At 39.9% G+C, this 15,243-nt stretch overlaps 1 protein-coding gene across 2 annotated transcripts in view; it reads left to right on the plus strand.

The window, feature by feature from the left end:
• LOC127619789 (integrin beta-8-like) overlaps positions 1-15,243 on the plus strand; it is a 33,129-nt gene that overhangs the window by 3,498 nt on the left and 14,388 nt on the right. For both annotated transcript variants that reach the window (XM_052092772.1, XM_052092773.1), the window contains exons 4-8: positions 2,871-3,117; positions 6,486-6,651; positions 9,557-9,715; positions 9,825-9,920; positions 13,048-13,137. In XM_052092772.1, coding sequence (XP_051948732.1) covers positions 2,871-3,117; positions 6,486-6,651; positions 9,557-9,715; positions 9,825-9,920; positions 13,048-13,137 — 758 coding nt within the window. The remainder of the gene's footprint in view (positions 1-2,870; positions 3,118-6,485; positions 6,652-9,556; positions 9,716-9,824; positions 9,921-13,047; positions 13,138-15,243) is intronic.

Genomic DNA, 15,243 nt, shown 5'->3' on the forward strand with positions numbered 1-15,243 from the left:
TGCTCATAAAGCATTACTGTGGCGGTAAAAACATCTGTACTCCAGGGAGTGATAGTTACAATCAAAGTCATTAAACTGGATTTGTGATTGGGTGATTGTCACAAAACCTGTCAAGACAATGTCCATAGGAATGCTCATAGACACTGACAGACATAATAATGCAAAAAAAAACACTTGTTACACTGGAATTTAAAAAAATTGCATGTCCGCAAATATTAAAACAGCAAATGATGTTTTGTACTGTATGTGTGCTGGGGACATTTTAGGTATAGTACAGCTGTATGTCCAAAGCAATGTCCAGCATCATCTAATCACAGTCAACCATGTTTAAATAAAATGGTACATTATAAATTGTGAATCTATGTACTGATTATCATCGTCCCATGTTTCAAACCAAGTGTGCCGCACAAGTCCTCAAAAGTGAAGCCAAAACGTCTCGATCGCCCCCCGGTGACTGGTCCTAGTTTAGGTCATAAACCCCGCCTCCCCATGTTATTCAACGGGACGTGAGACCAACTAAACAATTAAATTACACTTCACATATCTTTTTTCCAAAGATAGTTTCTGTCATTTACTGATAGTTTCTATCACGTTGATCATTTCAAGTGTTTCTTTTCAAAATAAGTTTGTTTTTAGTTATTTGATGCTATAAAAACGGTGCTGTGACATCATGATTGACAGCTGTGATTGACAGGTTCTCTGAGTGAAGTAGTCACTGAAGCACCAACTGACTTTTTTCGGGATCTTCGGAGGACTGAGGAGATTGGAGCTTTAAATTTAATATCTAAATTTCTATAATTAATTATTTCACACCGTCATAATTCAAAAGTCAAAAGTGCAGGGGCGTGTGCTTGCGATTGATTCAGCGAGAGTGAGGGCGGGGCCTTGATTTCGTAGCTTTACTTCCTGCTCACTACTGTGCAGGTCTGGTCCCAAGATGTCAGCGCCATATCAGGACACTGGCGGCTTCAGTTCTCACCAATGGAAAAGAGCGAAGGGGCGTCGTCCATCTTTTTTTACAGTCTATGTTTCAAACATGTTGAGTGATCCAAACATCATCTGCATCCTGAAACTGAACTTTTGATCAGATTTTAGGAGTGAACGCACTTGAGAGATATAAGAGCTCCCTTGCTCCCTATTTAGTGATTACTTAACCTCCAGTGTGCTGTCTGTCTGCACTGGTCTCAGAACAGTTCGAAATGCACCTTATTTTCATCCTAACTCCATATAAAGCCTCTGAAAGACACATTTTCAGCTTTTGGATGCATCCATTGATTCTCAATGTGATAATGTACAGTAAATATATATGAATGCATTTACTAATGTTAATGAATGGAACCGTATTGCACAGCGATTAGACAACATTTATATTAAACTGATGTGAAATGACCCACAGATGTGTTAATGTTTATGTGTTTGCATGCTTTTTCAACTTTTGAGGGAATAATGTCCCAATTTCCACATATGTGGACATCATGTTTATCAGCACGCTGACGCTCAAAAAATAAACACATTTTTTAAAGCGGCATATCAAACTAAACTAGAGATGCTACTCTTTACACCCAAATGGGTTTCAGTGGGAAAAACTTGAAAAGGTTTCTTACCAGAGGCACTTTTTTGGCTCTGCACCTGTAGAAGCGCTTCATGGAAATCAACGCCATGCTGTTGTGTCACGTGACTCGATGCGCCAAATGTTTAACACTTAAATGACAGTCTATGGTCTTGTGAACAGTGTTCAGTCGGTTTAAATTAATTTAAATTATGCACTGAGAATAGAGAAACCAAAATACTACATCCATGCATGTGGACACGGGGTCTCACACAGTTAAATAATGTCACAGTGTAAACTTACACAATGTCTCAATTCTCCCCAGAATGTGTCTGTGAAGTTTCAGCTCAAAATATCCCACGGATAATTTATTACACCATGTTATAAATGCCTCTTTTTGGATGGAATCAAAAACACGCTGATTTCGTGTGTGTCTCTTTAAATGCAAATGAGCTGCTGCTCCCCGCCCCCGATATGGTCTCTGTGAATGCAATCATAGAGATGATGGTAACTTTAGCTGCATTAGCCGAGGAATCAGCTAACAAGCACATTCGGAAAAGGCGATTTGCAAACATTCCCAAAATATAAAGTGCGACACTTACATCTTCAGGATATAAAGCTGGAACACGAACATTGTCTTGACAGGCTTCACGAAAAATCCTCTATTATTATTATTCACGTAACTGTTGCTCCGCCGTGACATTAGTTGACTAGATGCGTCTAGAAGGTAACCCCCATTTGACAAATGTCTCGCGAGAGCCGCATGCAACGTCCTAACCCTAACCCACTGTGTTCATTATATTTATTTGGAGACCATACACCTAACCCTAAACCTAACCTTCACAGTCATGTCTGCTGTAGCGCCCCATGTGGCAACGTTGACCATGCAACGTACTCCCTTTGTAATACATTTACATTTATGCATTTAGAAGACGCTTTTATCCAAAGTGACTTACAGTGCACTTATTACTGGGACAATCCCCCCGGAGCCACCTGGAGTTAAGTGCCTTGCTCAAGGACACAATGGTGGTGGCTGTGGGGATCGAACCAGCAACCTTCTGATTACCAGTTGTGTGCTTTAGCCCACTACGCCACCACCGCTCCGGTAATAAATGCGTTCTGACACATTTTGGAGCGCAACGACTGACGGAATCAAGCTTGCATTGCTAAAAGCGTCACAGTTCACGTACTTGCGTAGAGTATATTTCAGGTTTAAATTCGCCCACATTGTTTGCGCTACGGAGATGAACGATACCTCAAATCTTGATGATATTATTCACCGTTCTTCAAGGAGAATGTCATGATGTCACTTGCTGTTTAGGGAGCGAGGCAAGCTTTGTGATAGAGGTACAGCAGTTAGAATGGTACCCAGTGGATCTGTACTATCTAGTGGACGTCTCAGCCTCCATGCGGGATAACTTGGACCGATTGAAGACTGTGGGTCTGGCTCTGTCTCACCAAATGAAAGACCATTCCAGAGATTTTAGAGTTGGTTTTGGGTCTTTTGTGGATAAACCGGTGTCTCCATACATCGATGTGCACCCCTCAAAACTGCTTAACCCTTGCAGGTAAACACAATACACCTCAACAAAAACATCACTGAAATATCGCAATTGATTCTCCGAGGCATCATCGAGATTAAATGGAGACTTTTGTTGAAGTCTCCTGCTGGGACAAATACTCCAGTAATCTCACATGTGTCTCCTTCTAGAGATTCAGAAGAGATCTCAACAGTGTGCTCAGATTTCCCAATTTATCCTCAGACATTTCTCATCAAACTCAAATGATCTGAGCTATTCCTAGAAGCTGTTGACCTTGCTCATAGATTGTGCTTGCATAGTTTAGGAGACTTAACTGAGATGTCAATGGGCTAGTTGCACAAGACGCATAGCCACTTCCGGTTTCTCTTAGCGCCGGTATAGAGCCCGCTGAAATGTAATTTTATATGAGGAGTTTACAGAAAAGAGATTTACAATGTGTTGTAGCATCGCAATGAAGACACAGGAGGCCGATCTCATAAACAGTGTGTTTATTTAAGGCTGTTGTTGGCCACAACCATCCCATACACTCTGTAATTGTTAGGGGAAACCCGCTTGAAGCAGCGGTGAATCCCTCTCCCCCTTTAAACACACATACTGTACACAAGCCAATCAGGAACAGCTCTCAATGCAAGCAAGTCAGATGCATAACACAACAAGTTTCTCGTAACATTTCAACACGTTACAGTATGCATGCGGTAATAATCATCAGAAACAGCAGTAGCTTATATAAGTTTCTGTGGAGATGAATGAACAATGCTAGGCTTGGATACAGATTTTGGTAAGATATACACTTTTAAGTTGTTTATACATCTGCATGTCAACAACTATGTCTTCTGATGACACGCATGCAACTTTAGTGTCTTCTTGGCAACACTTTACAATAAGGATCAATTAATAAACCATGGTGAATGCATTTGGTGTAATGAAGGTTTCATTATTGGGGCGGCTGTGGCTCAGGTGGTAGAGCGGGTTGTCCACTATTCGCAGGGTTGGTGGTTCGATTCCTGGCCCACATGACGCCACATGCCGAAGTGTCCTTGGGCAAGACACTGAACCCCAAGTTTCTCCCAATGGCAGGCTAGCACCTTGCATGCTATTGCATGTTTACATATAGAGCCTTATTGTAAAGGGTTACCCACAATTCTAACACTATTTACTTCATACCGTTGGGCAGCTCCTCACTGCTGGTTGAGACACACATCAATGTAAAGAGGATGTAATCTACTGTCACTTATAAACCACTATCCTCTCTTTCTTTACTTGTAAACATGCTCAAGCTGGTCTCAACCAAGTCTCTAACAAGTCTCCTTTGGAAGTCTCTTCTCAACGCAACAATAAAGCCCCGCTTACACCGTGATCACTGCGGGATCTCACTTAATTTTAATGAATGCTCATACGACCAGACGTTAACATGCACACACACACACACACGTGGCGAATGCTCACCGGCGCCATCTTGTGCACCTAGCCAGTTGTTTCACCAATGTTGGAGTAATAAAAATAGACACAAATGAGATGAATGTTGACATATAGTAAGAGGACAAAGCTATAAAATCAATGTGAATGTCATAGCTCAGATCATTTGCCCCTGGAAGAATATAATGAGAAATGTTGGAGTTCATATTGAGATATCAGACTTTGTTTTGAACTGTGCTCAGATTTGAGAAGATACACATGTGAGATTACAGGGGTATTTTTCTGAGGTGAAACATCTTCCTGCTGTAAAATACATCTTAAGTTGGTAGCTGTGTTTTGGAACATGGTAGTTGGTCCAAGCTGGTCCTTAGCTGGTCCAAGATGGTCAAGAGCTGGTCCTAAGATGGTCCAAGATGGTCAAGAGCTGGTACTAAGATGGTCCAAGATGGTCAAGAGCTGGTCCAAGCTGGTCCTAAGATGGTCCAAGATGGTCAAGAGCTGGTCCTAAGATGGTCCAAGATGGTCAAGAGATGGTCCAAGATGGTCAAGAGCTGGTCCTAAGAAGGTCCAAGATGGTCAAGAGCTGGTCCAAGCTGGTCCTAAGATGGTCCAAGATGGTCAAGAGCTGGTGCAAGCTGGTCCTAAGATGGTCCAAGATGGTCCAAGATGGTCAAGAGCTGTTCCAAGATGGTCAAGAGCTGGTCCATGTTGGTCCTAAGATGGTCCAAGATGGACAAGAGCTGGTCCAAGCTGGTCCTAAGATGGTCCAAGATGGTCAAGAGCTGGTCCAAGCTGGTCCTAAGCTTGTCCAAGATGGTCAAGAGCTGGTCCAAGCTGGTCCTAAGATGGTCCAAGATGGTCAAGAGCTGGTGCAAGCTGGTCCTAAGATGGTCCAAGATGGTCCAAGATGGTCAAGAGCTGGTCCAAGATGGTCAAGAGCTGGTCCATGTTGGTCCTAAGATGGTCCAAGATGGTCAAGAGCTGGTCCAAGCTGGTCCTAAGATGGTCCAAGATGGTCAAGAGCTGGTCCAAGATGGTCAAGAGCTGGTCCATGTTGGTCCTAAGATGGTCCAAGATGGACAAGAGCTGGTCCAAGCTGGTCCTAAGCTGGTCCAAGATGGTCAAGAGCTGGTCCAAGCTGGTCTGAAGATGGTCAAGAGCTGGTCCAAACTGGTTCTAAGATGTCCAAGATGGTCAAGAGCTGGTCCAAGCTGTTCCAAGATGGTCAATAGCTGGTCCAAGCTGGTCCTAAGATGGTCAAGAGCTGGTCCATGTTGGTCCTAAGATGGTCCAAGTTGGTCATGAGCTGGTCCAAACTGGAACTAAGCTGGTCCAAGATGGTCAAGAGCTGGTCCAAGCTGGTCCGAAGATGGTCCAAGATAGTCAAGAGCTGGTCCAACCTGTCCTAAAATGGTCCAAGATGGTCAAGAGCTGGTCCTAGTTGGTCATGAGCTGGTCCCAGCTGGTCCAAGATAGTCAAGAGCTGGTCCAAGCTGGTCCTAAGATGGTCCAAGATGGTCAAGAGCTGGTCCTAGTTGGTGATGAGCTTGACCACCTTGAGCTGGTATGACAAGCTGGTAACTGGTCTAAGCTGGTCTCCCAGCTTGGACCTAATGACCAGCTTGGAGCAGCTCATGACCAGCTAGAAACCAGCTACCATGTTCCAAAACACAGCTACCAGCTTAAACTGGATTTTCCTTTAACACTGAGAAGCAATATATTGCAGCAAATGCTACAATTGACATGATTTAATGAGATCTCATTTGTGGTCTTTGCTATGGGAAGATCTTACTGCTCCTTCGTGTCTTTGTTGTTGATCATATTTCCAGAAAAAGCTGAGCTCTCTTAGCTGACTCCACGAATATATACCCAGCCCGGAGATCCCCGGAATACATTCAAAGTGATCACATTCGGACTAATACGGCTAGTGTGTGGGAATGTGTTGTGATGATCTGTAATCTCTCTGTCTCTGGTCATAGTGATTATGACGTGCTCTGCAGGCCTGTTCATGGTTTCATCCATGTCCTCCCCATCACGAAGAACATGACAGAGTTCACGCGTGTCATTCAGGAGCAGAGGATCTCTGTGAACCTGGATACACCTGAAGGCGGATTCGATGCCATGCTGCAGGCAACCGTTTGCAAGGTAAACCTGATCTGTTATTAGAGTGTTTTTTGCACATTGCTATTTGATTGCTAGGATGTTCAGGGTGGTTGCCTGGGCATTGCTAGGTGGTTTCTGGCTTATTAGTTAAAGAAACACACACTTACTATACAGTTAAGGAATTTGTCCAAATTTGTTCAAATGACCCCAAGTATGAGCAATAGTAGTGACGCTTGCCCGATTGTGCATATGCACTCAGCAATGACTTTTTTTAAATCGCTTGTCTTTGTGTGCGTGTCCCACGAGTCTGGCCATATCTGATGAGGTTGCCCTGGAGACGGCATGTCTCAGGTCAGGATGGATATCTTTCCCTGGAAACACAAACAATGCCTGAAGAATCTATAGAATTGCATCCTTCCCACAGTTACAGCAAACAGCGCATTCATAAAGCGTGCTAAAGAGCTGATTCGGTCCTATCCCCATTTTTCTGTCCTTGCAAGTCTTTCAGAGGCACCCTGATTCATGCAGCTGTTCGTGGTGAAGCGGAAGAGCCGCCCAGTAGGACGAATGGCTTTTGATCAACAAAGGATCTTTTCTAGATTATATGACTGTTGGGATTTTTCTGTGACTTACAGCGTTGCTCTGATAAATAAGCACTTGTATTGTAGGTTTTCTCCACACAGTGTCCTTGAATGCGCCTTTATGACACAGTCCCTCTGTGCTATCCGTGCCCCCTCAAAAGACAGAAACTGAAACACATTAGCATGAAAGCAATGTTTACTTTGGCGCAAAGTGTTTCAAACTTGTTTCTAAACTCATGAATGAGGAACACAGTCTGTCCAAATTGCCTGATGTTCCGTAACTAGCTGGTGTCGTATTAAAAAGAGGGCATGTTTCCAAGATTGGAGATAAACTTGATTTTCCTGTATCTCATTTGGTGACATTTTGTTGTACTTTTTTTGCTTATAAAAGGCTGAAGAATAGATACAGAGCTACATACATAAAATGAGCATGCATAAACCACAGCAGTATTTGAGCAGGACATTTATAGGGCTTACAATGTAAATAATTCAGTATATTTAGCATTGTAAATATGCAAACATGTATGTATATGCATTTAAATAATAATACAAATAACAATAATTATATTTATTAAGAAATTAATATTTAATATTCATATATCTTATGCTTTATTAAACAGAAATGAAAGATAAAGGTACATATAGAATTAATATCTATTAAATGATACATATTTAAATATTATCTAATTAAATTATATTTAATTATTATTATAATATCTATTATAAAATGAAAATGTAATCATTCAACAAATAAGTACATAAATTAAAGAAAGCATTGTTGTATTTAATCGAAATTTAAGAAAAAACTACATAATATTATCAAATTAATGTGTATTAAACAAACATCTTTAATAAATTATTGGTATGATTATCTCTTTTTATTATAAAAATTTATATTTAATAAATAAATGAATAAATAATAAAAACATAAATAAAGAACAAAACACATTTTTTTTATTAAATATGAATGTAAGAAAAATGTAATATTATAAAATATTTATTATACAATATTATTTAATTTATTATTATTATGGTTTTTATTATTTAGATTATTTATTATAATTTTATTATTATTAAATACTATTTAATCAATAAATACATTAATGAACAAGTGAAATGGAAATGTATTAAATATGAATTTAAGAAACATTTTATATTATAAAATATGTATTATACGATACTATTTAATAATGATTATTATTATGGTTATATGTATTTAGGATTAATTATTGTAATTTTATTATTATAAAATACTATTTAATCAATAAATAAATTAATGAATAAATTAAATGGAAATATATTAAATATGAATTTAAGAAAAATTAAAAATGGTAAAATATGTATTATACGATAATATTTAATAAATTATTATTATTATTATTATTATGGTTATAGTTATTTAGGATTAATTATTATAATTGTATTATTATAAAATACTATTTAATCAATAAATAAATTAATGAATAAATTAAATTATATGTATTAAATATTAATTTAAGAAAAATTTTATATTATAAAATATGTATTATACGATACTATTTAATAAATTATTATTATTATTATTATAGTTATTATTATTTAGATTATTTATTATAATTGTATTATTATAAAATACTATTTAATCAATAAATAAATTAATGAATATGTAAATAAATAAAACTAAATAGTTTTATTAAATGGAAATGTATTAAATATGAATATAAGAAAAAAGTATATGTTATAAAATGTATATTTTATGATACATATTTAATACATATTTTTATTTTATTATAAAATAACCATTTATTTAATAAATTATTCAATGAATAAGCAAATAAATAAAACAAAGTTTTTTTATGAAATGGAAATGTAATACATTTAAGTGCGTACTATTAGAAGATGTATATATGCATTAAACGATACAAATGTAATAAATTCTGATGATTATTATTATTATCTTTATTGTTTTTATTAAAAATAAAAATATTTAATATAATAAAGCCATATTTATTTATAAGAAAATGAATATTTAAATAGAAATTTTATTAAAAAGTGCATAATGTTATAAAATGAATATTATACTATAAATATTTAATAAATAAAAGCAAAACATAGCTATACAAAACAAAATAAAGTGATCACCCTGAATATTTAACTATTATAATTTATGCACATAACATTATCAGTGATCTCAGATAATCAACGGTCACAAATTGCATGTAATGATCAGGTGACTTTATATTTCTCATCTTCATCTCATGTTGTGTGGTGCTGCAGTTTTCTTGTATTAGTAGTTAGTAACACAAAACAGAAATGGTCCACTAGTTTTCTTCAGAATGCTCAATATGGGTTATATCACATTTGTAAACTTTGATTCACCTCTGCAGAAGGACATTGGATGGCGACCAGAAGCCAAACATCTGCTATTGGTTATGACAGACCAGCCTTCTCATCTGGCATTGGACAGTAAACTGGCCGGTATTGTGGTACCACATGACGGGCGCTGCCACCTAGAGGACAATATCTACACACAGACCACTACCATGGTACAGTCAGCCAGACCATAATTCTAAACATGTGGCTCCAGTCTGCTTCTATCAGCACCCGAATCTGTGATTAATTAACAAGTAAACGCAGACTAACATTGTTTTGTAGGAACATCCAACGATTGGTCAACTGGCAGATAAACTTCTAGAGAACAACATAAACTCCATATTTGCGGTGGACCAGAAGCAATTTCAGTGGTATGAGGTAATACACTACAATACACACTTTTTCAGTATAACAGCAAGATGTAAACATAACCTGATTTTATTGTGATAGCATCTCTTTTCTACAATATTTTAGTGTGATAAAATCAGGTCATGCAACGAAGTTGTAATATTGGTAATAATGTTACATGGATGAGGTTAGTAAGTGATTTTAACACACTGAAAACATGTCACAGGTGTCATGAAATGCTCTTTTTTTATCATTTTATTACCTTCATTATCCCTGAGGTCCACTCTTAATGTTAGTAATGTTTTTTTTGGTTATTATAACGTTCATGATTTAGTCATATATGATCATTTTCCACCCTGTCTCTGGCCCTCTGTCTGAAAGACTCGGTTTTGGCCTAAGCGCCTCCTTTAAACACCTACTGTTATGATTGGCTAACAGCGTAGCGTGCATCCCCTCAAATTCAGCCGTATTTGATACTCAGTCCGAAGAGAATGAACAAGCTCCAACAAAACACATCCAACTCATTGCATGTGAATGCTCTCTACCATGGAAGCACTATGATGCGGCGCGTTGCAACTGTAACAGTTCCATTCCATTTTGGAATCGGTATCGGTGTCGATGCGCCCGGTGTATACAGTCATGACATTTGAAATATTCAAGAATTGAACTGTTTACATTGTTACATTTACTCCAGGTAGGGAAGGAGGTATTGCCCCAAGTGAAGGAGTTCAAGTACCTCGGGGTCTTGTTCACGAGTGAGGGGACAATGGAGCGGGAGGTTGGGGGTGGTTGCACCGTTGTCACGTAAAGAGAGCTGAGCCGGAAGGCAAAGCTCTCGATCTACCGGTCAATTTTGGTTCCTACCCTCACCTATGGTCATGAAGGCTGGGTCATGACCGAAAGAACTAGGTCGCGAGTACAAGCGGCCAAAATGGGGTTCCACAGAAGGGTGGCGGGCTTCGCCCTTAGAGATAGGGTGAGGAGCTCAGTCATCCGTGAGGAGCTCGGAGTAGAGCCGCTGCTCCTTTGCGTCGAAAGGAGTCAGTTGAGGTGGTTTAGGCATCTGGTAAGGATGCCCCCTGGCCGCCTCCCTAGGGAGGAGTTTCAGGCACGTCCAGCTGGGAGGAGGCCTCGGGGAAGACCCAGGATTAGGTGGAGAGATTACATCTCCACACTGGCCTGGGAACGCCTCGGGGTCCCCCAGTCAGAGCTGGTTAATGTGGCTCGGGATAGGGAAGTTTGGGGCCCCCTGCTGGAGCAGCTGCCCCCGTGACCCGACTTCGGATAAGCGGCTGAAGATGGATGGATGGATGGACGTTGTTACATTTTTGATCAGGTCCAAGTGTTTTTAACTGCCCCATCCTTCAATAACAGTCCCTTTGCAAAGCTGAAATCGTATTAGGACTGGTTCACAAGCAATCCACGCTGATAGCCGAAAAAACACGCAATCCACGCTGAAATGCGTTTAAGACGCATCCAGTTTCCAGTATCATCCTGCACTGAAATGTATATCATCGGAAACGTATCTAAACGGTCAAAGCCGTCCATCCAGCGCATGTTTTAATACACCAACAATTAAAAATAGTATAGATGGGCAAAAGAACGTGTCCATGACGTGTTGGTGCACAAAACAACAAGAGGCAGCAGCTGAATGACAGAGAGTGGATTCTCCTTTTCAGAGTTGTAACTTGACGGACGTCTTTTTGGGGGGATTTTCTCCCCAATTCCCAATGCGCTCTAGGTCCTCATGGTGGCATAGTGACTCACCTCAATCCGGGTGCCGGACGACAAATCTCAGTTGCATCCACGTCTGAGACCGTCAATCCGCGCATCTTATCACGTGGCTTGTTGAGCGCATAACTGCACGGGACCTATCGTGTGTGGAGGTTTCACGCTATTCTCCGTGGCGTCCATGCACAATTTATGCCCTGCCGAGAGCGAGAACCACATTATAGCGACCACGAGGAGGTTAACCCAACGTGACTCTACCCACCCTAGCAACCGGGCCGATTGGTTGCTTAGGAAGCCTGACTGGAGTCACTCAGCACGTCCTGGATTCGAACTTGCGACTCCAGGTGTGGTAGTCAGCGTCTTTACTTGCTGACTTACCCAGGCCCCCCTGACACACGTCTTTTGAAAGCGACACGAGATATGTATCAAGCGGTCAAAGATGTCTGTGCATGTTTAAATACAAAAATAATTAAAAATAGTCCAGATGGTTCCCTTTTGGTGTTCAGGAATAGTTGTCCTGCCATCTCTCTCGGAGTATGAACTGACGCACCGGGGAGTGGGGCCAAGGGTGCAATGATTTTAAGTAGTCGTTGATGTTTTTTTCGCTGTGGAGGCTACCCCAATGAATAGATGTACCCCAAGTGAAGTAGAGCGTTCAAGCGTTTTCCGAAACTTGCTCGTCCACACTAAAACTTATGAAAACACTTAAATCCCTTCACTGCTCATGCGAAAAATTGCCGTTCCATGTACGGGCTGAAACGCAAGTCCTTGTGTTTTGTCGCCGGACAGCAATCCCGAGTAAACTCTGGGTTGCTTATGAAGGAATGCATTGTGAAGGTTGCACAAAGTAACATTTATCTTTAACAACACTCTCAAAGTGGAAAACAGGCACAATAACGCTGCTACAATGTGGGCCGCCATCTTGATTGTTTTGGTTGAATGGATCACATGACTGCGTTACAACATCGTCATTTTCAGATATCTTCGTCTTCCCCATCCACACTACAACACGAAGACAGCATTTTCAAATGTACAGTATTTGCTTTGGAGAGCCTTTTTTCGAAAAGCTAATTTTTTGCTGTCAAAAATGCCATCTTAATGTGGTTGGAAGGCCAAAACGTTTCCAAAAGAAAACGACGTATTAGTGCAGACGTGGCCTCTGGTATTTTCACGTTTACGGATTGGTCCTATTCACTTCTGTTTTAAGTGCCTCACTGTATCATGGTAGCATAGTGGTAGCTTAGTGGGCTAAAGCACAGAACTGGTAATCAGAAGGTTGCTGGTTCGATCCCCACAGCCACAGGCAATCAAGAATAGGCCACAGATGCTTTTGATAGGATTGAAATAGTATCTAACCTGGAATATTCCTTTAATTGTTCCCTCAGTTATATACAGTAGGCACTGAAATGCTCTTCTCTCTGGACAGGATCTCTTAGACTTGATTCCAGGAAGTTATGTGGGTCGACTGTTCCCAAAATCATCGAATCTTAAAGATTTAGTGCTGCACGCCTACAAGGTAAATCACACTGCTTTCTCTTTCACTGCTTTCTCTTTAACGAGGAACATTTTCATGATCTCCATCCACTCAAGGACACACTGAAGGGGATAAACATTTCCAAACAGTTCAGATGAAGTAGGCTTTTTGTTTACTGTTTCAGTTTGCATGTTTCAGTCCTACAGCAAAACACTGGCAATGACTCTAGAAGAAGAAGACAAATAATCTCACTGTAAGCACAACAATGTATTGTCCTCTCCCAAATCCTCTGATCCCAATGAAAACAAGCCTGTATAGTGAAAAGCCCCTGATCAGTGTGCCAAAAATGCTGATAGATCTGATTACAGAGCGAACAAAGATGCTTCTCTTTCTCGCCCTGAAACAGCTCAGAGAATAGAGAATGGGGTCTTTCTGGAACTGGGTATCACTGAGGGATGAATTCGCTGAACAGTTGTGCCACTTTTGCCACCTACGTTTTAGTCACTAACTCCTCGCAATACAGATTAACCATATGCAATTGGATGGTCATTTAAGTAAATACACCGCCTTGCCAAAAAAAGTGTTGCACACTCTAATATTCCGTTGGCATTCATCGTGGCATTGTTTCGACAACCTTATGCAACGTCACAACATTTATTTCCATCCAGAGTTGCATTAATGTTTGGATGAGATCTTGTATTGACGATGGGAGAGTCGAACCACTCCGTAAAGAGTTCTCCAGCACATCCCAAATACTATCAATGGGGTTAAGGTCAGGACTCTGTGGTGAAAATGATTCCTCATGCTCGCTGAACCAGGCAGTGTATTAGGGCTGTCGATTTAAGGCGTTGAATTAGTGCGATTCATTTTAAATAATACCATTGGAGCTTGAAGCTTGTAGTACCACCTTGATGTTTTGACGGATCCAGCGCAGTAGGGGGCAGTTAGCACCGCCTCAACTTGGACTGTACGTGGAAAACAGCAGAGAAGAAAGCCATTACAGCTTTTCACAGGTGACGCTTTTGCTATTAAATACAGCTGAACCAAGCACAACAGAATGCAGGGATCTATTGCGTTCAGAATGTGCGCACAACTTTTGCATATGCTCAAAAATGCCGTCATAATGTGGTTGGAAGGCCAAAACATTTCCAAAAGAAAACGACGTATTAGTGTGGACGTGGCCTCTGGTAATTTAACGTTTATGGATTGGTCCTATTCACTTCTGTTTTAAGTGTCTCACTGTATCACGATAGCATAGTGGTGGCGTAGTGGGCTAAATAACTGAACTGGTAATCAGGAGGTTGCTGGTTTGATCCCCACAGTCACCACCATTGTGTCCTTGAGCAAGGCACTTAACTCCAGGTTGCTCTGGGGGGATTGTCCCTATAATAAGTGCACTGTAAGTCACTTTGGATAAAAGCGTCTGCCAAATGTATAAATGTAAATGTAGTAATTTGACAGTCCAAAGTATTCATTAACTACAGCAAAAGCAGTGTGATACATGTGAAGACATCTGTTATGTTTGTTACATCTGACAGGAGTGTGTGTGTGTGTGTGTGTGTGTGTGTGTGTGTGTGTGTGTGTGTGTGTGTGTGTGTGTGTGTGTTGTCCCAGTTAGATACAAAAAAAGTGTAATGTAATTAATATATATATAAAGTGTTTATAAGCAATCAACATAATATCATGTGTAAAGCCACAACTGATACCCGGGTCAAAATTGACCTTCAAACTCAAAAGATCTAACCATTTTTTAAATGGTTATATCTCTTCAACAATTTATTAAAAAAAATCTGAAAAAAATTAAATAAAATATTATGTGTATTTTGATACTCTTGACAAAGTCAAAGTTTGGTTCCAGTACTAAAAACTATATGTCCTATGAAAGAATCCATTTTAGTAATTATCATTATTTTCCATGCAAACCGGTCTCTTTCTCCCAATGGCAGGCTAGCACCTTGCATGGCATTGGTGTGTGAATGGGTGAATGAGTCACAGTGTAAAGCGCTTTGAATACCGTTAAGGTTAAAAAGGTGCTATATAAGTGCAGACCATATGCCACTTATTTAAAACTGATGTTGGTACTCATTTTCTGTATCACAGCAGCAGTTATTCATCAAATAATGATCAAATGATGCAGTAGAGCATTGG

This window comes from Xyrauchen texanus, chromosome 26 (assembly GCF_025860055.1).
Source record: "Xyrauchen texanus isolate HMW12.3.18 chromosome 26, RBS_HiC_50CHRs, whole genome shotgun sequence".
Taxonomy (NCBI): domain Eukaryota; kingdom Metazoa; phylum Chordata; class Actinopteri; order Cypriniformes; family Catostomidae; genus Xyrauchen; species Xyrauchen texanus.